The 26,539-nt window shown below is 38.5% G+C and overlaps 2 protein-coding genes and 2 pseudogenes across 3 annotated transcripts; 1 reads left to right on the forward strand and 3 right to left on the reverse strand.

The window, feature by feature from the left end:
• The first annotated feature begins 281 nt into the window (after positions 1-281).
• Positions 282-7,840, forward strand: LOC110263704 (actin-2 pseudogene; annotated as a pseudogene).
• Positions 7,841-7,866: 26 nt separating this feature from the next.
• On the reverse strand, positions 7,867-8,487 carry LOC148554733 (uncharacterized; annotated as a pseudogene).
• A 1,780-nt stretch (positions 8,488-10,267) lies between these two features.
• On the reverse strand, positions 10,268-13,544 carry LOC107645792 (Profilin family protein). Of its 2 annotated transcripts, none has more exons than XM_016349908.3 (6): positions 12,963-13,544; positions 11,669-11,748; positions 11,521-11,590; positions 11,321-11,430; positions 10,645-10,759; positions 10,268-10,567 (listed from the first exon to the last, which is right to left on the reverse strand). In XM_016349908.3, the coding sequence occupies exons 2-6, from the start codon at positions 11,730-11,732 to the stop codon at positions 10,483-10,485; spliced, it is 444 nt and encodes a 147-aa protein (XP_016205394.1). In that variant the 5' UTR covers positions 11,733-11,748; positions 12,963-13,544; the 3' UTR covers positions 10,268-10,482. The 2 variants fall into 2 exon arrangements, with proteins under 2 accessions (XP_016205394.1, XP_016205395.1); XM_016349909.3 differs by having other exon boundaries at positions 10,688-10,759; positions 12,963-13,358.
• Positions 13,545-21,797: 8,253 nt separating this feature from the next.
• On the reverse strand, positions 21,798-22,538 carry LOC148554734 (uncharacterized). Its single transcript, XM_088490463.1, has one exon. It carries the CDS (start codon positions 22,536-22,538, stop codon positions 21,798-21,800), a length of 741 nt encoding a protein of 246 aa, XP_088346589.1.
• Positions 22,539-26,539: the final 4,001 nt, after the last annotated feature.

The raw sequence follows: 26,539 nt of genomic DNA on the forward strand, positions 1-26,539 counted from the left end.
GTCTAAGAAGAATGTAGTTTCATGGACGGCTATGGTGATTGGCTATGTGAAGGTTGGGGATATGGTGGAGGCATGTAAAGCATACGGTGATTCAGAGTCAGGAGAGATTGCTGCTAATCAACTTTTTGAGATTGAGTAAAGCCGCTTGTGGTGGAACCGTCCACGTAGGAGTAGGAGTACAGACATGGGGAGTGGATCTTGGTGTGGTTGTAGGTTCTGGTTTGATGTTGTTTTGCTCTGTTTTATGCAGGGATTGTCTTGGACTTTGGAGATGGTGTCAGTCACACAATTCCTATCTATGAAGGTTATGCTCTTCCGCATGCAATCTTGCGTTTGGATCTTGCAGGGCGTGATCTCACCGATGCCTTGATGAAGATCTTGACTGAGCGTGGATACTCTTTCACGACATCAGCTGAGCGTGAAATTGTGAGAGACATGAAGGAGAAGCTAGCTTATATTGCTCTTGATTATGAGCAAGAGCTAGACACTGCGAAGACTAGCTCAGCTGTTGAAAAGAGTTATGAGCTACCAGATGGACAGGTTATCACAATAGGAGCTGAAAGATTTCGATGCCTTGAAGTTCTCTTCCAGCCATCCATGATTGGGATGGAATCTCCTGGAATCCATGAAACCACATATAATTCGATCATGAAGTGTGATGTTGATATTAGGAAGGATCTATATGGTAACATTGTCTTGAGTGGTGGTTCCATTATGTTCCCAGGCATTGCTGACAGGATGAGCAAGGAGATTACAGCATTGGCACCGAGTAGCATAAAAATTAAGGTTGTAGCACCACCAGAGAGGAAGTACATTGTTTGGATTGGGGACTCCATTTTGGCATCCCTTAGAACATTCCAACAGGTAAAAATAATGCATCACCATAGTTACATAGAGCAAATCATTAAATAATCTTTGTTTCAAGAAAACCATACTAGGTCGCTGCTGGTGTCTGCCACCAGGAGGAGGCTCTGCGGCGGTGATCCGATTCGGAGATCCAAGAAGTATTGACCGACCCGGTTCAGGCACCGGAGACGAGTGGAGACTTTAGAGACCCGCGGCGGCTGTGGAGGGCTCCGAAGAGGGTTGAAAGGCGGTGAGTGTTTGAGGAGAGAAGCTGAGCTAGCAAGGAGAGTGGATTATTCTAGCAAGGTAGTGAAACGGCGTCGTTTTCTTGCCTGGGGACTAATATGTCCAATTTCCAAAAGCTCAGAGCCATGTGTCATCCTGTAACGGATAGGTCAGCTCCTCCTTTGCCACGTCATAGTTTTCCGTCAGGTCAAACGCAGTGAATTCAACGGAGGGATATATTTGTCCACATTTTACAGAGTTCAGGGACATGAATGTATTTTCTATTTTTCGGAGACGAAAATATCCGCAAAAAAAGGTCAGGGACCTATTTGTCCTTACATCAATATACACGGGTAGTAGTGGAATTTTTCAATAAGTGTAAGAAAATAACCTGAATAGAGAATTAAAATAAACAGAAATAATTTTTTTATATGGATCGTGTATTGATATTTTGGCTGAATATTTAGGAAGGAGGTGTTTTGCTGGTTTGTGGATGTCACAGTTAACATATAGGAGGCGTGATACCGGTCCGTCAGAGGCGTGTCAGTTCTCCAGCAACACGCAGTGGGCGTGTTGCCTGCGAATCAAGCAGGTTTTGCAGAGGTTCCGTGCCTTCCTAATGTGCTGCAGCAACACGAAGTGGGCGTGTTGGAGGCTGTCTCCATGCAGGGGACAGCTCCTCCACCCCGGTAAGCAGCGAACGTTAGTATTGGGCTCTATAAAAAACAAGGTTCTGAAAATCGGACCGGACTGGCCGGTCAAACCGATTTTACTGCGAACCGGCCATGCAAGCAGTCCAGTCCTCCTCCAATAACCGATGGAGATAAAACCGTTGAAAAACTGTTGAACCGGCTGAGAACCGACGGTTCCTCTAAAACGACGCCGTTTTTTAATTGGTTAAAAAAATGAAACCCGCGTACTCGACCCGCTTGTGACCCAGAAGCCAGAACCACCCCCCTCTTCCCCCATTCATTCATCTCAGATCTCACATTCTCACTCCATCGTGAACCCTAGCCCTCTGTAGCAAAGGAATAACGTACCCAGTACCCTAGCCCAGTAGCCCTCCATCGTCGCCGCGGTTCACAGGTCGTCAGCGCCGCTGCCGTCGCCAAGTCCTCAGCACGGCCGCTTCAACCTCTTCCCCGTGTCCGGAACCCAGTCACTCGGCAGATCCTCTTCGTCTTCGCTGGAAGCTCGAACCCAGGTGAGTGACTCCTCGTCTTCATCTTCTCTGAACTTCTTCTTCAATTTTTGTTCCATAATTCTTCAATTCATCTTGGGTCTTGGGTCTGCGTTCTTCGTGCTTCGGTCTTCTTAGACTGTATGGTTCTGATTCCAGAACTCCTAATATTGCTGTTTTAGTGTTTTGCACTTTTGCTGCTTTGTAATTGTTACTCTGTTTTAGTCCAGAACACCTAATATGTTGGAAACTTGCTCTGTTATGTAACTGTTACTCCGATTTAGTGTTTTGGTGTTTTGTTAATGCTGGAAACTTACTCTGTTTTGCAATATTGTTGAATGGTGTAGGCAGAATTGCTGTAGGCAGAATTGCTGATATGGTCTTGTTAATTTCATATCTGTTAATTTCATTGAAGTTCTAAAAGTTGTTCAATTTTTGTTCCATTTTTCTTGTAATGTTTTGTAATTGCCTGTTGCTGATGGATCTGTCTTGTATTTGCTAGTTGGTGATGGCTATAAATTTTTTTTTCAAATTTACTGATGGCTTGATGATTTTTTGATTTCTCGTTGTGCTGCGGCTGTTTTCAAAATGTATCGAGGCAAAATAACAAAATATTGTAATTACCTAACCTAAAAGCTATTTGATTGTTTGCTTAGACGAAATCTATTCATTATTGGCTAAAATTCTCTGCATATTATTTGTTCTTTTAACTAGAACTCATTTTACTTATGTGTTGTTAACTTGTTATCCTTTTGGGATTCTCTTCAACAGAACACAAGTACTTGTAGCTTTGTCTGGAACCCACACTCTTGGAAGTAAAGGTTTTGGAAGTCCAACTTCTTTTGACAATGCATATTATAAGATTCTTTTGGAGATTCCTTGGGCAAATTCAGGTAAGCTCATAACTAAGTTAGAAGATTGTTCTCTGACTCAATTCTTTGTTTAATGAAAATGAAGGAGTTGAATGCATAACATGCCTTCAAGATTCAATAACTAGCTTATTTTGATGATTTGTGCCTGTCAACGGATCTTAATGTTAGAAAAAAAATTTCAGTTTCTTTGGCATCATTTTTTTTTTTTGCAACAAGCTATAAATGACATGAACATCTGTGATTGATTTGATTGTGTGCTCAATTTTTCGGATAGACCAAATATGTTCAATCTTTTTTTTGTTACCTTTTAGTTTTATGAACAACTTTTCTTGTCATTCTCAAATGATGGTTTTGTTCTCTCAGGTGGCATGTCAAGTATGATTGGCCTTCCTTCAGATCTCAAATGCCGGTTTTGTTCTCAAATACTTCAATATTAGGATTAAATTATTATATAAATGGGTAAAATAATTTAGGATTAGAAGCATAATGTTCAATTTTAATATTTAGATATTTTTTTTATCATTTAACTTTTGAGTTTGTATTTTGATAAAGATCATATGGTTTTAGTTGATGAAATTTCATGTAATGTTTTAAATTTGAAAGATATTTAAAGATTTATATTAGACTATAATTATATTTTAGGATGTTTATTTATAATTTATTTATTATTTTATTTTAAAACAATTTTTTCGGTCGAACCACGGTTGAACCGGTTAAACCAATAAAATTGTGACCCAATGCTTAGAGCGGTTCAATAACCGGTCTGGTTCTCAAAACCTTGATAAAAAAGAGACCTTCACCCCATTTCATGCATTAGAACTAGGCTATCTTATGTTAGTGTATGTTTAGAGAGAAGAAGGGTTGTTGTTAGTGAATGTTTAGAGAGAAGAAGGGTTGCGAGGAAAGAAAGAAGGATAGTGTTTAGTTTAGTGGTGCTAAAAAAAATAGAAAAAAATAGTAGTTTGTATTTATTTAAAAAAATAGTACGTAATTATACGACACTCGAAGAACATATTATAAATTATTTGGATCATCCAGTTTATGTAAGTTGATAAATTATATTTTTTATGTATTTAAATTTTTTTAATTTTTGTTATTTAACATATAAAAATATAGTAGAATTATTAGTTTTTGTATTTTATGAATATTTTGGAATAAAATTTTTATTTCTAAAATATAATTATATTTTATTTTATATAAATGTGAATATATAATTTTTTTTGTTATAATTGGATTAATTTTCTGTTATAAAAATACTATAATAGAATATAGATTTTATAATTTTTTTATGAATATACTAATGAATAAATAAATATTTTGATTTTTTGAAAATAAGTATGCCAACATGTATTTTCAAAATTTTAATAAATAAATATTATAATAAATATGTAAATATTTATAAAATATATTGTTATTAAATATTGAAAAAATAAATATTTTGATAAATAAATATTATTAAATATTTTATTTAATTTTGGGAAAAAAATCATTTATATTTATTTATTTAAAAAAAAAGAGTAAGTACAAATATTTATTTATAATATTTAAAGAAATAAATGTTAATATATAATTTTTTTATTATTTTTCTTAGAATGGAATTATTTTTCTATGTGTTTAATAAACAATTTGAATATTAATAAATAAATAAATATTTTTTTAAATAAATATACTAATATTTGTTAAATATTTTAATAAATAAATTTTATAATAAATATGTGAATATTTATAACAATATATTGATGTCGATTTATTATTTGTAAGAATTATTATTTATTTAAACTAATAAATATATTTTTGTGGAACCAGCCTAACAGGAATTTAATGGTTTGTAAACTGGATCCGTTACAGACGTGGAACCCGGTGGTCGAAAACTACTTACGCTTAATGGGATTCTATCACGTTTCTAGGATTGGGGTGATAAGAGGATTTTACTCTTTATTAGCTGCTCTGGTGGAAAGGTGGAGGCCAAAAACTCACACCTTTGTATTGCCGGTGGGTGAGGTTACTGTCACACTGGAAGATGTCGCTCATATATTTGGCCTACCCATTGATGGAGAGCCTATGAGTGGATGGATAAATAATAGTAGCGACTTCCTACAGAGCCAGAGTATCGCGATATTCGGTCGTAAACCAGAAGTTAGTAGTTCTTCGAAATCCTATATAAAGCTGGGTTCGGTTCGACGTATCAGAGACGCAGAGCCATTGGACACTGAGTCCATTAGGAGAAAAGTCAGATACTCAATTTTCTATTTGTTGGGTTCGACCCTATTCACAGATAAGTCGACCGCATATGCCCACGCGAAGTATCTACCATTGCTTCGCGATTTCGAGCGGATCCATACTTATAGTTGGGAGTCAGCATGTCTCGCACATCTTTATAGAGCACTATGCCGTGCATCACGATATGATACAAAGGAGATGGATGACCCTCTTAATCTGTTGTTTGTTTGGGCATGGGAGCGAATGCCCTGTATTGCACCCATACTGAGACAGACCCTTCCACCGGCTGAGATACCAGTTGCTATGAGGTAATAATTCCTATTTTAGTCCTGTGTTATATTCACAATGCATGTTTGATTTACGGTGAATTTTTAAAATTTTTTCACTGAATCATGTTTCAGGTGGAGTTACTCGGAACGGACCACAGCGTGGTTATTGAAGACCGCAGCGAGATTTAGGCAGGATATAGACTACATAGAGGAGGTAAATATTTAGGGTTCATGTGATTCCTATTTCCAAACATTAATATTAGGGTTCAAATATACCAATAATATGTGGCAATTTGAGTGGCGGCCGTTCGACAGATTGATCATATCCGACGAGTTACATGGACATCTTGAGGTATGTGACATCGTTGCTCTGTTGTTATCATTCGAGTGTGTCGAATGGCACCCTGCGGACCGAGTGATGCGTCAGTTTGGGTATGCACAACCTCCCCCGCGAGTAGCAAGAGACATTCCACTGGACCATCATTGCATCACTCTTCGCGGAGTGCAACTTCATGACATGACAGTTTTACATGGGGTATGGATAGCAAAATGGGGCAACAAGCAAAACACTCGGCTGCGGGAAACTGCACCCCCTTCCGAACTGGGACTTTATACCGACAATGGAGTACTAGGATTGGTATGTGGGCTTGTACGGACATATGCTGAGATTGTCAGAGCACGTTCTTTAGTATCCATATCAGCTACCAGCACCACAGCCACCTGCACCTCAAGGTCCACCTCAGCATGCAGTGTTTGATCCGTTTCCTTATTACATACCGTAGCTACTGGATCACCAGTCATGGTAGCCATCACACTCACCATAGTGGATCCAGCCACCACGTCCAGTCCGGCGACCACGGCGAGGGCAGTCATCACAGACATCGCAGTCAGCATAGTGGGCACAGTCAGCACAGTGGGCACAATCAGCACAGCCACCACTCTCAGCACAACCACCAGGGTCAGTCCGGCCAGCATAGTCAGCCCATACTTACCATTCCATCCGGTCATGAGTGGTTTGACTTTCTGTTGGTCCCATCGCAGATTCCCGTCGACGGTCACGGAGACCAGCAACTACAGCATTGGGCCAATGCTGGTTGGCCTGATCTTATGACAGATTCCTGTGGTATGCAGGGTCCTGCTTCCAACCTCTTATAGTTGATGTTGTACTCCTCCACCATTGAAGAATACCTTATGTTGACAACAAGTTTTTGCAAGCGAGGGACTCTGAATGCCCTTAAGAAGTTGCTGCCGATGTACCTTATATAAAACATCCACCATGCTCTTGGAGGTTCCAGTCACCTCTGAAATAATTTACTGCTGCCCGGATTGACTCATGTCGGTCTGAGATCATACCAACATTGTCTCTTCTAACAACATGCATTCGCAGATTCCTGAAAAAGAAGTTCCACGCATCAGCTGTCTCTCCTTCCACCAAGACAAAAGCGATAGCCATAATGTTTTGGTTCCCATCTTGTGCAACAGCAACCAGAAGTGTACTTTTGTATTTTCTGTATAGGTGTGTGCCGTCAACCTGAACTAGAGGCTTGCAATGCCTGAATGCTCGAATGCATGGATTGAAACTCCAAAATACGCAATGAAGTATTTTTTACACCGTACGCCTCCTCATTCCCGTTGTACAGTGGTCGTGTTTCTATTTGGACAACTGAACCAGGCATCTTCTGAATCATGACCAAGAGCCACCATGGCAAAACTTGGTAAGAATCCTCTCAACCATCAAAAACTTTGGCTATGGACTTCTGCTTTGCCAACCAAATCTTTCGGTAACTGATGGTATAGTTGAACCTTGACTGGACTTTCGCTATTATAGATTTCACCTTGATGGACGGGTCAGTCTCGACCAATGGCCTTATAGCCTCAGCAACTGTATCTGAGTCCAACTTGGAATGATTCTGTAAAATCATTCCCATTGTGCACGTATACCTACTGTTGTATCTGCGTATCTCCCAACAACCTTTTTTCCGTATTAAGCTGGCTCGGATAAGCCAGTCGCACCCACGCCCATACGTCTTGCATTTTGCATAGAACGTCTGTGGCTCAGACTCATACACATTATAGTCAACTCCTCTTGAGATAGTGTAACTTCTAATTGTTGCGACGACCGAATTTTTAGAACTGTATTCCATTCCAATCCTGAACTCTCCGTCCTCAGGATCAGCAATGCCTACAGAAAGCAGAAATCATCATTCATTAATCAATCAAAAATATAAATTACAAAAAACGTATTATTCAGTCATCACGTACCTATGTTTTCATATTCTGAAAATTCCAGTGCATGCTTGGCATCAAGATCCAAGTTACGCAGAAAAGGTGGAATATTCATCGGTTGACTGCCCAAGGGATAAACCACTACATTCTCCGTTGCAGCCTCAATTCCCACATCACCATCCTCGTCTTCGTCGCCGGCTTCATAAGTAGCTTCAAAGTCCTCTTCGCTGTCACTATTCATTCCTTTGTACACTGCAGCTCTATCATCCTCTATATCTAAATCATTTTGAATCTCATCTGCCTCTACGTTTTCAAACTCAACATACACCTCAATCTGTGGTTGTCGCATCTGAGTATGACGGTGAATTTGGAACATATTCTACATACTCGCTTTGTCAATGATCGGCATGATATCAAACTGTATTAGACCACCAAAAACTAAAACTGGATTCCAGTATAGAATTATGCTCACTCTCCTAAACATACCGTTCTCTATGCTTTGACAGAGACCGTTTTAAAGCTCCATTAACATCATGGTGCATGGAACCACAAATGAAAACGAATTCTGACACACAAATCTCACTCCCTCATGAGTATTCCGTATAATCTCACCGTTGCGATATACTACCAAATTTACATTACCTTCCATTACACTACAAACACACTCAAAGAACACTCTACATCACACTGTTCTTCGCAATGAAAATGGTACCGAGCTTTGCCTTATATAGAGGGGAGCACTCAACATGCCTTCCACGTGTTGCTTCGTCGGCCAATCAGAGTGAGCCACGTGTCAACACGCCCCATGCGTGCTGACTCAGCATGCCCCTACGTGTTGTAGCTTCAACTAACCAGGCTTCACCACATGTCACGCCCCCCACGTGCTGCATGTAACATGCCCCCTGTGTGTTAGACCTTGAATATGACACGTCCCCAAAGCTGTAAATACACTCACTACACCCATTTCTAATTAAAACACCCACACTAACTCCATAATGAAATTCTTGAGCCTGGAATAAACAGATAAGAAACAGAGGGGTGGGGTTTATGTTAATAGTGCTCTCAACATTTCTTCCATGGCCACTGAAGCTGCTTTTAAGATCTGCTGCGAGGTGATTGCTTTGTCTTCGAAGATCTTCAAGTTGCGCGCTTTCCAAATCTGCCAGAGGACTACGGCCACATAGGTGAGGTTCCTTTTCGCATCTACTCTGCATCTGAGCTCCTTCAACAGTTCCTCCCACCATTTTCATGGAGGTTCTTCAGTTAGTGGCACGGGTAAATTCACTTAATTCCATGTTGAAGCTGAGAGTGGACAAGTAAGTAAGCAATGTTGAATCGATTCTTATTCTTGTGTGCATATTAGACAGGTAGGATTAATAGAAAAATAACAATTTATTCGAAACTAATTTGGTGTTATTTTTTTAATCGTTCATTGTGGACTAACAACATAACACTAAACCAATAATTTCTCAATGTGCAAGTCATTGCCTTGTATTTATCCTCTTATAATTTGGTTTAGTGCTATGTTGTTAATTCACAATGAACGTAGTTTGTCCGCAATGACAGCCTATTTTCGGGGTTTATGGTGAAGGCTTGTTAGGCACAGGAGAGCCTGCTGATGTTCTAGCTGACGAGTCTTGGAAATAATATGTCAGTTGTAATAGGTTGTGGATACGCTAAGACTTAGGATAGTATTGTGATTGAGAGTACTTCTCTCTCTCACTGTGGAGCTACAATGTGGCTTTGTCACATTAAATAAAAAAAATCCATGGAAGAAAAATAAATATTGGTGCAGTAATAGATAAATCATGTTATTTATAGTAATTTGGATTAAAAAAAATAACAAACACCAAATTAGTTTCGAATAAATTGTTATTTTTCTTAAAAACTCTTATTTTCGTTAAGCAAGTTGATTTATCTATTACTTTTAATAAAATTTTTAATATGTATGTTTAAAAAATATCATTAAAGAACAAATTAGTATTTTTTGCATACAAATCCATCTTAAAATGGTTCCTTATTTTTCTTTTTTTCTCACCTATTGGGTCATTACTATTCTGATGATTCCTTTGACACCTACAGTTGCTCACTTTTCTGGGCCTCAATTCACATCATATCCATTTTGCATTACAAACATTAAAACCCAATAAGCCCGTAAAGAAAATGGCCCAGTGACCCACCTACCTTAACAAACTTCATTAGCCATTATCCTTAATAAAGGTGAATGAGATACGGAATTACACTACAAACAAGTACGCTCGGTCACTCTCCACGCATCGTGTTCTGTAGATGACACGTTTGGACAAGGAGGTCAGCACTCAGCACCATAGAAATTTCATCAAGTTATTGTCTATGCTTCAAGTTCAACAGATGGTAACCTGAGAATTCAATTGGGTCCCTAATAATATATCGTAAGTTCTGCATGACACTGCTGAAACAAGCTTAGATTAGCTTATCAGCCAAAAAATCTTACTTATATTATCTTACACAAAATTGGTAGGTTTTCTATGGTACAATAAAATCAGTACTTAATGTGTGATTAACATTTTCTCATTTGAGCAAGCCCAAGAAAGGGGCATAAATATTCTGATAATTTGCTCTCTTCCTAACAGATACAAACAAATGTGGATGTGCAACTTCACATCTAAAGATTTTTCCGTCCTAATTGCCAAGTTAACTGATCAGCAGCCGCCATAGCACGAGATGCCGGACCAATGGACCCTTCATACCTGTATATGTAGACATAAACTGTTAGAGAGTGCATCGTAAAAATCCATGATAAAGGAGCTGAAATAATATGGCTTACAAAGCAACTAAGATATATGCTGCCGTTTGAATAACAATTGCACCTTCACCAGCAGGCTTTGATGTGTTTATGCACCTTCCACTAAACCAATTCTCGTGAATTGAGGTCACCAAGTCTGCCATCCAAATTTCAATGCACCATTGAAAAAGTCATGAGTCCAATGACATGCATTATTATACCATCAAATGCAAATTAACTTATAACATGCATCACCCTGCCCATCTACAATCCAGAACAAAAAATTTCAAACTTTGTGCTAAATAGCTGCAGCTGAAACCTTAATCTAGCTCAATTACTCATCAAGAATTCTGTGAAGCTACCAGTTGCTTGTAGAATTAGGGTTAGCTGATGAAGTTGGGAGTTTGAACTTGTACTAGACATATGTTCCTTGTAGTTTGTAAGTTCAGTACAAATGTTTACAATCCACCATATATCCGATAATCACAGGGATATGAACTAGCAGCTAATATCAGCTACCCGTATTCGCTCGCACATACACACTAGCAGTGTCCTGTGATCATTCTAAATTAAATGTTAATTTCATAAGCTAAATCTCTTATTCACAGACTGCACACATAATTAAACAAGCATCATATATGCTCCACTAGTTCAGCTATCCAAGAACCCTAAATTCTTGATTCTTAAGAGCATAAGGAATACAAAAATTGCAGCTTACACTCATTGGAGGCAATAATGAAGGTTTCTGATTGGAGTTGATTGCGCTTGATGAAGTCTAGAAAGTGAGTCAATTCCATGGGATTGGCTTTGATTCCTTCCTGTTCAGCACTGCCAGCATCCAATGAACCCAAACATGGATCAAAATAATGTAAAAAAGGAAAAATCATATGAAGAACAGAGGATAATGGTGGTGCTTACATGGTAGATAACAAGCGAGAGGGTCCAGTTGGGTCATAATTAATCAACAAAGCAGCTTTCAAAGGGTGACCTAAACGACACAATAGTTTAAAACTCAAACATAAAGAGTGCTATTAAGAGGTTAATTAAGAGGGAAGACATTGCTCACCAGAATGACCAACGTTAGAGGAAGCCCACTTATCCCACGTTTTATGCACAAAACTCCAATCCATAAACCCTAAACCCTAACTAAACAAAATTGAAGGAAATAAACCATAGTTTTCAGAATCGAACTAGTAATCAAACCAGTTGGACTACTGGGTTACTGGGTAACCGGTTGACCCGGTCTCACTTAAATAATCAATTGTCCAGATATTAATCAAGAAAAAGAAAACACCCTGAAAATGAACGTTACAATGCAAAAGCTAAAATTATATTTTTTGTTTTTCAATGAAATATATTCCATTGGAAAATAAACTAATACAGCAGCATTCCAATATTCTTTTTGTGAACATGAACAATCCTCTAGAAAAACCTAAGTGTGTGGCTGTGACTTGTGATTATGTTTTTATGTGCCACAATATATCTTCTACAGTGACTCCTTTTTTTTTTGCACTTTTTAGCATCTTTGATCTAAACGTGCAATGGAAAACAAAAGGGCCAAAGAACAGAACATAGAAGACCCTTCCTGAATGAAGAAAAAGACAAATATAACAAAAAAACCTTCAACTCAAACCAAAATTCCACGTTGAAATCTTTTTTTCCCATACTTCAACCCACTCACAAAGAAGCCCAAAGAAGGGGTGGGCGTTGCAGTAAAAAATCAACAAATCCAGGCAGAAACACACCCGGTCACAAGCACAGCAATAAGATACAAACAGAAAACAGTCCTCAAAACAAACAACAAACTAAAACTAACAGATAAGCACATGGGAAAGACTAAAGGCTACAGATTAAGGTAAACCGAAACACCCTCATGCCCTCCCAGATTCTAGCTTTCTATTGATCCAATTCCTTTGCCAAAGATCCTTCAAAGTTAATACTTCACCGTACAAGTCCTCTAATTGTTAACCTTCCCATTTTCTCTCTTTTTAAAACAAACTCTTATTTATTACCACTGACCTCGAAATCAAACTATTGCAAAGTGATTAATCCACTGAGGAAATTAAAGAGTGCTACACAACACCAGAAGAAAGACCCTTCATCATTTGATTATCAAGCTAGGAGATAAATTTTATAGTGTATGTCTTCTGCTCTATTATCTATCTCAGTTTCTCCAACTTTAATATACAAGCCTCAAGAAAGGAAAAGAACATAAATCAATTAGTCTTACATACAAATATAACTCATCTAAACCTATTACAAATTAGATCAATCAGTTTTACATATAAATACATTAATATACTAAAACAGCAAAAAATCAGTATAAAAAATTAATAAGAATAACTAAAAAATGGACTCACCTACACTACACTGCAAAAGCAGAAAGTCAGAAACAAATTCAGGGACGGTTTTCCAACTTGGGGCTGTTGCAGAGCAGGCAACCGGCGAGAGAGATCAGAGCTTCGAAGAGGAGCCAACACGATGACGACGGAGGAAGCAGAGGCAGAGACAGACGAGGCACGGCGGAGCCAAGGCGGCCGGGACGACACAGACGGAGACGGCAGAGGCCAGCAGACACTGGCGGCGCGGGGACGAGGTAGAGGAACCGGTGAGGGGAGTGACGAGTGACGACCTCCGTCGTTGGCTGCCGTTGTGTTCGGAGGTGACCGTGCGAAACTGCGGTGAGTGAATCTGTGACTCACTGACTCTTGGGAGAGAGTGACCTGTGACTTGAGGCTGGGGATGATTGGGGCCTTGGGGGTGCCGCTGGGAAATTAGGGTTTTGTATTTTTTTTTTTTTTTTAAACCAAAACAGCATCGAATTGAAAGGGGGTTTTAAAAAAAAAAAACAAAATTGATCCGGTTCGTTTTCAAAACTGGATGGGTCACCGGTTTTAGTCAAACCGATTCTCATATGTTTTGATGTAAAGTTTGGTACTAATAACAATTTGGCCCGATTTGGCGGTTGGATGGGCAAATTTTTTATTTGATCGAATAAGTCAGTACGATTTTTACAACTTTATCAAAAATAAAAAACAGGAGGAGTTGTTTTATAGATGTTACACGGCACTGAATTCGATGGTTCGAAAACGTTTGGACTATCAAAATAGTCTCATAATAAAATATATTTTTTAAATTTTTTAATAATTACTAAATAGTCTTTTTCTAATTTTAATTATAAATTAATCTTATATATTTTATTTAATTAAAAAAAATATTTTTTATTTTATATTATTTTATCATTCATCTATTATGTTTATTAACAATCAAAATAAAAAATAATAACGAATTAGATCTTTCATTGATTGTAAAAAATTTTTTAGCCATTCTAATCGATTAAAAATTTAAAAAACATATTTTGTTTCCCATAACTCAATCGATTGTTTCACAAAATAATCGACATGGTTTTCGATTGAACGATGACTAAAATGTTGGTTTTTTAAAATTCAATCCATTGCTTATACTACCCAATCGATTGAAATTCAGTCTTCCCAAACTTCAATCGATTGAATTTTGCAAGGCATGCGGGGTTTTTCCTATTCAATCAATTGGTCATATTACCAATAGATTGAAATCATCAAAGCAATATGGTTTAGTTAATTCAACCGATTGGTTCTGTTATTCTCTCAATATATTCATCTCCAAAATCTTGTTTAGATTCATATTATTTATCCATCATATCTTGGTCACATATTAGCTCTTCTTGTTGGTTAATGTCATCGTCCTCATAGTATTATTCATCCATCTCAATGTCCGTCAATATACCTGACATCTTCAAAATTTACCAATGAAAAAAATTCCAATACACTTCCTATAACACTAAAATCATTTTTACTTATCATTTTAAAAAATATCATTTTTCAAAATTCCATTTTTCAATTTTTCAAATACGATTTTTTTTATTCAGGGCGGCGAGTTAGCCGCACTCTATATATTTTTTTTATAGAGTTCGTCTGGCCTCCCGAACTCTATAATTTTTATAGAGTTTGTCTAACCCCGGCGAATTTCACTCGATTTTTTTTCAAAACCAACAAAACTCAAATTTTTAAGTCATTATCATCGTCTACAAGAGTACATAGGAGTACACAAACATACACCAATAACAAGTATGGCTTTTTCAACATTAATAGCAACCATTATCATCGTTTCTAGAAAAAATACACGGGAATAAGGCATATTTAACCAGAATTTTTTTCTCATTATAAATTAAAAAAAACCTATTATTTCCCCAATATTCTTGTATACTCCTATGTACTCTGGAGTATTTTTTCAATATTATTGTATACTCCTATGTACACCATGATAATGATTGTCATTGTCTATTGTGAAGTTTAAGAACTTAAATTAGCTAATTTTTTTTTAGAATTTGAAGTGAAGTTTGTGGGGTTAGGCAAACTCTGTAAAAATTATAGTGCGGCGAACTTGCTTTGTATAAAAAAACTTGTATTTGGGAAATTAAAGTTAAAAATTGGGTTTTCGAAAATAATAATTTATTGATGGGTAACAAAACCAATCGATTGAATTAACTAAACCAAGATTACTTTGATGATTTCAATCGATTGGGTAATATGACCAATCGATTGAATAAGAAAAATCTCACATGCCTTACAAAATTCAATCGATTGTGTATCAATTCCAATCGAAAGTTTAGGAAGCCTGAATTTCAATCGATTGGTTTGTGCATCCAATCGATTGAATTTTTAACAAAAACAATTTTTTCAACCCAATACGTATGTAATTGGATCAATGATAAAATTATAATCGATTGCGATTGTAAAATATTTATTACGATTAATGGAAGATCTAATTTATTATTGTTTTAGTTTTTGATTCTCAATAAACATGATAGATGAATGATAAAAAAATAATTTATAAAATAAAAATTAGATTTTATAATTAAATAATATATAAAGGACTAATTTATAATTAAAATTAAATAAGGACTATTTAGCAGTTATTAAAAAATTAAAAAAATATGTTTTGTTATGGAATTATTTAATGGTCCAAACGTTTTGGGACCATCGAATCCTTTGCCATGTTACCTTCTTCCTATTTCATAGGACAAACATTGAAAATTGGCCATTGGTCTACAACAAAGATTTTCTTTTTTATTTTTATAGGGTTAAGTGGTCCATAAAATTGCATTTATTTCAAGTCTAAGAATACTAAAATTAGTCAGTCTTTTTTTTTTAATATTGGACCAGTTTAAATATATTTGCTAAAAATAGTTCATTTGGTGTGTAATCCAATTTTATGGAGAACAATATTGGGAGGACGAAATCGCTGAGTCCAGTCATCAAGCCCAAATTAAGGGGACGAATTGTGACTGTGCCACCAAAACACGAGGGCAGTGTTAGAGATGGAGGCCCAATTTGAGGGGCATTTTCGAGACTTCATGAAAAAACGCTCCTATTTTGAATACCACAAACTAACCGGCAAGTGTATTGGGTCGTACCAAGTAATAACTCAGGTGAGTGAGTATTGATCCCACGAGAATTAATGGACTGATCAACAATGGTTGAGTAATTAAACTAGTCAGACAAGTTAAAATGAGTGGTTTTAAGTTCAAATAGCATAAAACAATAAATCATAGAGTGCAAGAAAGCAAACAACAAATTGTTGGTGAGATTAATATAAGAAAATAGTTAAGGTTTTGGAGATGTTTAAATTTTCGAATTAACAATTCTCATTAACTACTTTAATCATGCAAAGATTTAATTCATACAAATCTTAAGTGATTAAACCCTAATTCCTTAGTAATTTAATCTCCTCTAATTCAATCGACCGCCAATTTCTTGGTTACTTAATTTAAAGGGTTAACTACTAAAATCGTCCCTAAGGTAAGGGGCGAAAATCAAAATCGTTCCCGACCTTTTTTCGTTATTAAAATAATCTTCAACGTTCAAAAACGCTTTAAAATCATCATTTCCCGAATTCTTGGACCAAAATACCCTCATCATCATCATTCTCCTCTTCACCTTCCTCACCCCACCACCTCCACTGCCACCAGCATTACCACCACAACACCATCAACACCAACACTACCACCACCACCACCACCAACACAAACACCACCACCAACACCAACCAACGCCAACACCAAAAACACCAAACAACAGCAACAACACCATACCACCACAACCACCATCAACACCAACAGCACCACCACCACCACCAACACCAACACAAACACCACCACCAACACTAACCAACACCAACACCAAGAACACCAAACAACACCAACAACACCAAACTAAAAAGCAGAAACAGAAAGCAAGAAAGCAGGAAAGCAAGAAAGCAGATGCAGATGGCGGAGGCGGTGAGGCAGCGAGGCGGAGGCGGAGGCAGCGAGGAACGGCGACGAAAGCGCGGCGGTCTCCCTCCCCTGTGCGCACTCTGTTCCTGACGGCAATGTGGCGTGGTGCGGCGCGATGGACGGTGGCTGTGGCAAGGCGACGATCCTAAGTAACGCGGCGGTGACTGGCGCGATGGCGGCGACAGGACGCGGCTCCTCCAATGGCGGCGATCCCCTCCCCCCTTTCCCCTTCCCACTCCTCCTCCCCCACACCCCTTCCCCCTCCCCCCCACACGCGTCCTTTCCCCTTTCCCCCTTCGCCGGCGCCGTCCCCCCTTCCCTTTCCCCTTCCCCTCTCCTTTTTCCCTTCTCCCTTTTCCCTTCTCCCCTGCCCCCTTGCCCTTCCCCTTTTCCCTTCTCCCCTCTCCCCTGCCCCTCCCTTGTTTCCTTTTTTTTTTATGATGATGAGGGTATTTTAGTCCAAAAATTCGGAAAAGAATGATTTTAAAGCGTTTTTGAACGTTAAGGATGATTTTAATAGCAAAAAAAGGTCGGGGACGATTTTGATTTTGACCCAAGACGTTAAGAATGAAAACAATACTTAACCCTAATTTAAATCAAAGGTTAAGTCCAATTCTAGTTTATGAGCCATACAAACCCTAAGTACCAAAAAATAAGGCAATTATATATCACGTATCACGTTAAATCCAGATAATTAGAGAGTTGTGAGGAATTGATTTCGAGCTGTAATTCTAGTGATATAACTTTTCCAAAATTCAATAAGATTTAAAATAGAAAAAGAGTTATCTTCCAATATATTCTAATTCCTAAGATAAAGAACAAAATCAATCCTTGAATTTAAATCAGTGCATTGATTAAGAGTAGAAAGACAATAGTATTAATCCATTAAAATAAACAGAGCTCCTAATCTTAGCAATGGAGGTTTAGTTGCTCATGACTCAGAGAAAAACCTAGAGTTAAAAATGTAAAAGTGCCGAATGAAGAAGAAAAAGAGAAGAGAGTTCGAAGGGCTGAATCTTTTCTCCTTTTATATTTAATCCTAATTGATAAAAAATTAAATTTCTAAAACCCTATAAAATATCTTTTCTTAATTTAAAAATTAAATTAAAAACCAAAAACTATCTTTCGTGGAATTGCTTGACACGAACCTGGCGCTAAACGCCGAGTAGTGGCGTTTAGCGCCACCAAACAGAATGCAATTTTAACTTTTTGTATCACCGGCACTAAATGCCGGGTCACCTTCACAAAGTCCTTGCACAAATTACGAGTCACCTGGCGCTAAATGCCGAGTCGTGGCGTTTAGCACCAACTTCACAGAATGCTTGCACAAATCACGAGGCTCGGCGTTTAGCGCCAGCTTGATAGTAACTATCTTTCTCACTTTTCTTCTATATAAACTCTGTCAAACTCGTCCGAATTTTTTTTATAATTAACAAAATAGCAGTACGACTCAAAGTAGCATTCATGATGGTCTAAAATACCAAATCTCATAAAAACTCAACAAATCCACATCTAAATTACTAAGAAAAGATAGGAAAGATACTCACGCATCACAACACCAAACTTAAATCGTTGCTTGTCATCAAGCAACTGAAAACAATAGAAACTCTAGATGTAAATTTGCCTGAGTTGAGTTTTCAATCAATCTCCTGTCTATCTTCTGAGTGAGGTTGATGACACTGTGATCATGAATAGTTTTGACATCTCACTGTCACTTCGAGACTCAAGAATGCCAATATCATTCAGAACTAGAATATGGATGATGTTATGGATTCTTTCTCTTTTAACTTTCAATTAATCCTTGAACATAATATTTTCTTTTTTTTTTTCTTTGGTGCTTTGTACATTGAGTCTAGCCGTGACTCTAAATGTTTTGTCTAAAGCTTTTCTCGACACAGAAACACGACAAGCACTTAACTGGAGAATCCTTTGAGCTTTGATTTTTCTATTAATTTTTTTCAGTTAGTGGTGCTTAGATCCTTTGGCTTCTCTTTATTTTCACTTGACTTTGACTCTAAGTGCCCTATCTCAAGAGTTACTTGACACATTCACACCACAAGCATACAGTTAGGAAAATAACTCTTTGAGCTTTGATCATTTTTAACCTTCCTAGCCATTGATGCTCAGAGCCTTAAACCTTGCTTTTTATTTTCTTTTTTTTTTTGCTGTTTCTTTTGTTTTAAGGATCAACTTCTTGTTTAATTTTTAAAGAATTCATAATACTTCTCTAAATTCTTGTTCCTCATGAATTAACATCCTTTGTTCCAAGATCAAATATGCACTGTTCTTTTTCATGCATTCAGAGTTACAAATAAATACCACCACATCTAATTAAATAAGACAATTGTAAATATGAACTCAACTACTTATGCATTACACCACTTTTCTCTTCTATTTTTTTTTAATTTAAGCTGAGTGAGCTATACATGAGATATTTTTCTAAAATAAACATAAAAATAATTATAAATAAAATAAACTAAACAGACCGAAAACACTAAAGATCATGTAAAGGACAGAAAATAAATTAACAGAAAACAGGAAATAACAAAATAAGAACAGAAAGGAAAAATATAACGAAAGGAAATACAACCACCTGAGTCATCCCGGTGGTCGTCTTCTCCAACCGACTGAGCTCCCTGGTATCCTCTCAGTCGCCCTGCGTCAAGTCTCATCTGGGTGAGCTCCTGGTGCTGCCTCTGCTGCTCAGCCAAAACCTGCTAAAGGAGGGCACTATGACCATCCTGGCCAATCATCAGCTGCTCAATGGATGAGGTAAGCTGATGCCAAACTCCCGTGGTGGGAAGTAGTATCCCTGAGGTATCATGGGCTGCTCCTGTTGAGGAGGGAGAACCGGCTCTCCCTCGGCTGCAGGATCGTTTCTCGGGGACCGTGCATATTCTCTGGCATACTCCATAGTCCTCCTAGAGATTGGCCTCTCTATAAGGATGAGGATGTCGTTCTCTAGGCGCACTCTTGCAGCATCACAGAGGTAGTGGATAAGATGTAGGAAGGCCAACTTGGCATGTGTGGAGGCATTGGAGGCAATGCTGTATATCTGCTGTGGAATTGTAAGCTTCACCTCCACCTCATTCCCTAGCATGATGTAGTGGATCATAACAGTCCGGTCCACGGTAACCTCAGAGCGGTTACTAGTCGGAATGATGGAGCATTGGATAAAGTCCAATCAACCTCGGGCTAGCGGCTTCAAATCATGCCGCCCCAGCTGATTTGGTTGCCCTTCTGAATTCAGCCTCTATTGGGCTCCCGGGAGGCATATGTCTGGAAGAATCTGATCATGTCTCTGATCGCCACTCATCCTCTCACTATAGGAGTGATCATTATCCCTTAGAGGTGGTAGTTGGAGTGCCTCCCTCATACTCTTTGGGCCGAAGTGTAGAATCCTCTCTCTTATCATAGTGTGGTAGTTCTTGGGACTGGGATCACACCCCGCACATGCTTGTATGTAACCCACACATTTCCATAAAATTTCTGGACCTTTAGCTGGACCACTTCAGTATGCGAGTTACATAATGTTCTCCAGCCTCTTCTTTGTATCTGCTCCTAAATCTTCGGATACTCATCCAGCTTGAGATCAAACTGGATTTTAGGAATCACTTTCTTCTTACTGGTGATCTCAAAGAAATGCTATTCGTACACTTTAGAGCTGAACCGGTTGGCATCAAACAGACCAGTCTGAGGGGCCTTTTCCTTCTTCTTTCTTGAAGAGGACTCTCCTCCCTTTGGTGCCATGTATAACAGTTAAAGAACAAGCAGCGCGACCACACCAAACTTAACAATTTTACTCGTCCTCGAGCAAAGAAAATCAGAAAATAGAGGATGGAGAAATAGAAAGGGGGTGGCAATAGGTGCAAGAAAAGGTAATTTTTGGGTGGAGAGGGAGGGTGGTGAAATAGAAAAAGAAAAGTAAAAAGGGGTTACTAATGAAAAAGAAAGAAAAGATAAATAAAAGGGTAGTGAGAAGTGGGGATGGAGTGGATTAAAATTTATTTATATAGAGAAGAGGGGGAGGAGGGAGTTACATTATGGGGGAAGGGAATTGAATGGGAATGAAAAAAAATTGGGGAAGGGGTTAGTGGCGTAATGGTTGGGGGGTGAGATTTGGGGAAGAGTGGTGAATGGGGAATGTAATTGGGGAAGGGGTAATGGTTGGGGGTGGGGTGGTGAATTCAAAATTCCAAAACTTTACAAATTTCAAAATTTGAATCCCGTACGAAGGGGTCTTCGAGGCGCTCTCGGCGCTAAACACCAAGTCCCGGCGTTTAGTGCCACCCCCGCTTCTTTTTTTTTGCGCTAAACGCCTAGGTAGTAGCGTTTAGTGCCACCAACATAGTGGTTCAATCACCAAATGGAACATCCTTGGTGCTAAACGCCAGATAGCAACGTTAGCGCCACTAAGACAGTGGCACCTCCTCAAATTACGTGCTGCTCGGTGCTAAACGCTAGGTCTCGACATTTAGTGCCACCAGGACAATGGCTCCCCCTCAAATTACATGTATATCAGTGCTAAACACTAGGTCTCAGCATTTAGCTCCACCATCACAGTGAATCTGCCTCAAAATACATGCCTCCTAGCGCCAAATGCCAGGTCGTAGTGTTTAGCGCCGAGGCAGCCGAATAAAAACTCCTCCAGAGTGTCTTGAACTCCCTTCTAATTGCACCTGTTCCTGTTATCAACATCTTGCATGACCAAAACACACGTAAAAAGAAGGAAAATTCTCAATAACTAGAATGAAGTAAATAAAACTAAAATGAATGTAAAATCAAAGGATACTAAAGATTGGGTTGCCTCCCAACAAGCGCTTCTTTAATGTCACTAGCTTGACAGTCAGCTCTGCTAAGTCAGCAGATGAGCGGACCTCTAGCGATCAACTTCACTTCCAAGATAGTGTTTTAGCCTCTGGCCATTGACAGTTAACCTCCTGTCAGAGTTTTCTTCTTGGAGTTCCACATGATCATAAGAAGATACTCTAGTTACCACAAATGGTCCTAACCACCAGGATTTCACCTTTCCAGGAAAGTTATTGAGCTTTGAATTAAACAGTAAGACTTTCTGGCCTGGCTCAAATGTTCTGGTGGCTATCCTTTTATCATGCTGCACCTTTGTCTTCTCCTTATAGAGTTTGGCATTTTTATATGTTGAGTTTCTAAATTCATCAAGCTCATTGAGTTGGAGGAGCCGCGTCTCTCCTGCAACTTTGGCATCAAAGTTCAGGAACTTTGTTGCCCAGTAAGCTCTGTTTTCCAACTCCATTGGAAAGTGACAGGATTTGCCATAGACTAACTGATATGGAAACATGCCAAAAGGAGTCTTGAAAGCCATCTGGTATGCCCAGAGAGTATCATCAAGCTTCCTAGCCCAGTCCTTCCTTGAAGCACTAATGGTCTTCTCCAGAATTCTCTTGAGTTCTCTATTAGAGACCTCAACCTGTCCACTTATCTGAGGATAATAGGGGGTAGCTACCTTATGACGGACTCCATATTTCTGAAGAAGAGAGTCCAGCTGTTTGTTGTATAAGTGGCTGCCCCCATCCTTGATTAGTGTCCTTGGGACACCAAAACGGTGGAAGATATATCTCTGAAGAAAGCTCATCACCACCATGGCATCATTAGTGGGCAAAGCCACGACTTCCACCCACTTGGACACATAATCTACTGCCACTAAAATGTAATTGTTGAATTTGAGGGAGGGAAAGGTCCCATGAAATTAATACCCCACACATCAAACAACTCAATCTCTAATATTCTCTACTGTGGCATCTCATTATGGTTGGGAATATTTCCAACTCTCTGGCACTTGTCACAATTCTTTACAAAATCTCAAGCATCTCTAAAGAGGGTCGGCCAATAAAAATTGCTCTGAAGGACCTTTGTTGCTGTCCTCTCACCACCAAAGTGGCCATCATACTCGGAACCATGACAATGCCAAAGAATCTACTGTGCCTCCTCATCCGGAATACATCGTCGGATGATACCATTTGACCATCTCTTGAAAAGATAGGGCTCCTCCCATAAAAGAAATACTTGGAATCACTGAGCAGCTTTTTCACCTGCTGTTTAGTATATTCTTTTGGGATGAACCTCATAGCCTTGTAATTTGTAATATCTGCAAATCACGGGGCTCTCTGTATAGCAAAGGGTTGCTCATCAGAAAAAGTCTCATTCATAGGAATGGGTTATTGCACGACATCTTCAGGCTCAATCCTAGAAAGGTGGTCAGCCACTTGGTTCTCTGATTCTTTCTTGTCTGTAATCTCAATATCAAACTCCTGAAGAATGAGCACCCACCTGATCAATCTTGGTTTAGCAACCTGTTTGGTTAGAAGGTACTTAAGAGCAGCATGGTCAGTATAAACAATAATCTTAGAACCAATCAAATAGGACCTAAACTTATTAAATGCAAAAACTACAGCTAATAGTTCTTTTTCTTTAGTTGTGTAATTCTTTTGTGCGTCATTTAGCACACAACTAGCATAATAAATGACATGCACAAGCTTGTTTTATCTCTGCCCCAAGGCACCTCCTATAGCATGATTACTGGCATCACACATCAATTCAAACGGTAAATTCTAGTTAGGAGGAGCTATGATGAGTGCAGAGACAAGCCGAGCTTTTAGAGTTTCAAAGGCATGCAAACAATTATCATTAAAGAAAAAAGGAATGTTTGCAACTAAGAGGTTACTTAGAGGTTTAGCAATTTTAGAAAAATCCTTTATAAACCTTCTATAAAAACCTGTATGTCCTAAGAAACTTCAGATTGCCTTTACATTAGTGGGTGGTGGCAATTTTTCAATTACCTCCACCTTAGCTTTATCAATCTTTATTCCTTTACTTGAAATCTGATGCCCAAGAACAATACCTTCAGTCACCATAAAATAACATTTTTTTCAGTTTAAAACAAGGTTTGTTTCTTGGTACCGCTTCAAGACCAAGGAAAGATTTCTCAGGCAAGAATCAAAAGAATTACCAAATACAAAAAAATCTTCCATAAATATCTCAATAAACTTTTCAACCCTGTCAGAAAATATTGAAAGCATACACCTTTGAAAAGTTGCTGGGGTATTGCACAATCTAAACGGCATCCTCCGGTAAGCAAATACACCAAAAGGACAAGTGAATGCCGTCTTCTATTGATCTTGAGGGTCCACTGCAATCTGATTATATTTAGAATAATCATCTAGAAAATAATAAAATGCATGTCCAGCTAACCTCTTAAGCATCTGATCAATAAAAGACAAGGGAAAGTGGTCCTTCCTAGTTGCAGTGTTGAGCCTCCTGTAGTCAATGCACATATGCCACCCGGTGACGATTTGTGTAGAAATTAGCTCATTCTTCTCATTCTTGACCACTGTCACGCCTTCTTTCTTGGGAACAACTTGCACGGGACTCACCCATGGACTGTCAGAAATTGGGTAAATTATCCCGGCTTTCCAGAACTTCATAACCTCTTTCTGAACCACCTCTTTCATGGTTGGATTTAGCCGCCTTTGTGGTTGTACTACGGGTTTAGCATACTCCTCAAGTAGAATCTTGTGCATACACATAGCCGGACTTATCCCTTTCAAGTCACTAATAGTCCACCTAAGAGCTGTTTTGTGGCTTCTAAGCACTTGTATCAACACCTCCTCTTCATCATGACTCAAAGAGGAGTTAATAATCACTGGATAAGAATCTTGCTCACCTAGAAAAACATACTTAAGAGAGGGAGGCAAGGGCTTCAACTCAAGCTTGGGTGGCCCTTCCTCCTTAGTATGCATGTTTAATTCCCCCTTCTGTGGTGATGAATCATCAATCTCTAGCAAACCATCCTCTGAAGGGGGTTCCAAAACAATATCAAGGACCTCTTGAATTAATGACTCAGTTAAATCAACTCTCATACATCCTTCAAAATCACTAGGATGTTGCAAGGCCTCAAGCACATTAAGAACAACCTCTTCATCATTGCCTGTCAGAGTCAACTCACCCTTTTGCACATCAATAAGGGCTCTTCCTGTATTTAGAAAAGGTCTTCCCAAAATAATGAAAGTATTCACATCTTCTTCCATATTCAGTATCACAAAATCAGTAGAAAAAATGAAGGGTCCTACTTTCACTAGTAAATTCTCAACAACTCCAAGAGGATATTTAATTGAACGGTCAGCAAGTTAAAGAAAAATTCTAGTGGGTTTTACCTCATCAATTTAGAGCTTTCTCATAAAAGAAAGTGGCATGACATTGATGCATACTACAAGATCACATAATGCCCTATGAATAGTAATATCTCCAATGGTGCAAGGAATTAAAAAGCTTCCCGGATCTTGCATCTTCTTAGGGAGATCCTGCTGGATAATTGCACTGTATTCTTTGGTGAGCACCACAGTTTCACTCTCTTTCCAATTCCTCTTATTGGTCAACAATTCCTTCGTGAATTTAGTATAGAGAGACATTTGCTCCAAAGCCTCTACAAAAGGAATGTTGATCTGAAACTTTTTGAAGACTTCTAGGAATATTGAAAATTGCTTGTCTTTGGATGCCTTCTGAAGTCTCTGAGGATATGGAATTTTTGACTTGTACTCAAAGCACTGGAGACTTCACTTTGTATTGCTCAAGATCAACTGGAAAAGAGTTGTTTGGATGCCTCTCAGGGGCGTGCTCCACTTTGTCCTGAGTCTCCTTCGGAGCTTCTCTCCTTCAGAGCTTCTTTTTCAACCGGCTCCTCACTAACCTATGCCTTTGTACCTGCTACCTTACCACTTTTCAGATGTATGGCCTTGCCCTCTTCCCTTGGGTTGGGTACTGTATCACTAGGGAAGGTGTGAAGAGGTCTCTCAACTACTTGCTTGCTTAACTGACCCATTTGAACCTCCAAGTTTCTAATTGAAGCTCTAGTTTCCTGCATGAAACTATTAGTGTTCTTGGAGAGTTCTGCAACTAAAGATTCCAAGTTAGAAGGTTTCTGAGATGGAGAGGGCACATGGTATTGTTGAGAGGACTGAAACTGACGGCTGTTATTGTTGAAATGATTCTGATTGAAATTACCCTGAGGAGAGTTGTTGTTGTTGAAATATGGTTGCCTCTATGGTTGATTTTCCCATCCAAAATTTGGGTGATTTCTCCACCCCGAATTGTAAGTCTTGGAAGCATTGTCCATGTAATTAACCTATTCAGAGAAAAATTGACCATAATCATAATTCTCACCTTAAGAAAATCTACCACTAATGTCATAAGGAGCATCTTGGGTATTAATAGCTGAAACTTGTAATCCATCCAAGTGTTGAGTAATGGTATTTATTTGTTGAGACATGGTTTTTGTTCTGAGAAAGAATAATATCCAAAGTATCTAGTTCCAAGACTCCTTTCCTCATCGTGGTTCTCTCAGAAGAGTATAAATACTGGTTGTCCATAAATTCTAATTTGATGCTTCTTTGATCTATTTTCTAATTCAACAAGTGTGATTAAAAAAAAAAACAATAAGCTTATAATTAATATAACATAATATTGGAATTAATTTAAAACATATATACCTTTTTTAGTTCCCTTAGAGTGCACATAGGTCGGGTTCACTTTGATCCGGACCCAGCCCTATATGATGACCGTGCCTATTTTTAAGACCCGGACCTGACC

The sequence above is a fragment of the Arachis ipaensis genome, chromosome B6 (genome assembly GCF_059453495.1).
Source record: "Arachis ipaensis isolate K30076 ecotype BB chromosome B6, ASM5945349v1, whole genome shotgun sequence".
In the NCBI taxonomy this organism is placed as follows: Eukaryota; Viridiplantae; Streptophyta; class Magnoliopsida; order Fabales; family Fabaceae; genus Arachis; species Arachis ipaensis.

What these genes read in the sequence shown, in the direction of transcription:
- LOC107645792 (XM_016349908.3), bottom strand. Translation starts at nt 11,732, where the DNA reads ATGGATTGGAGTTTTGTGCATAAAACGTGGGATAAGTGGGCTTCCTCT. An exon ending in CTCTAACGTTGGTCATTCTG is followed by an intron (nt 11,591 to 11,668) that starts GTGAGCAATGTC and finishes TGTGTCGTTTAG; the next exon opens with GTCACCCTTTGAAAGCTGCT. An exon ending in GCATATATCTTAGTTGCTTT is followed by an intron (nt 10,568 to 10,644) that starts GTAAGCCATATT and finishes CTACATATACAG; the next exon opens with GTATGAAGGGTCCATTGGTC.
- LOC148554734 (XM_088490463.1), bottom strand. Translation starts at nt 22,538, where the DNA reads ATGGTGGTGATGAGCTTTCTTCAGAGATATATCTTCCACCGTTTTGGT.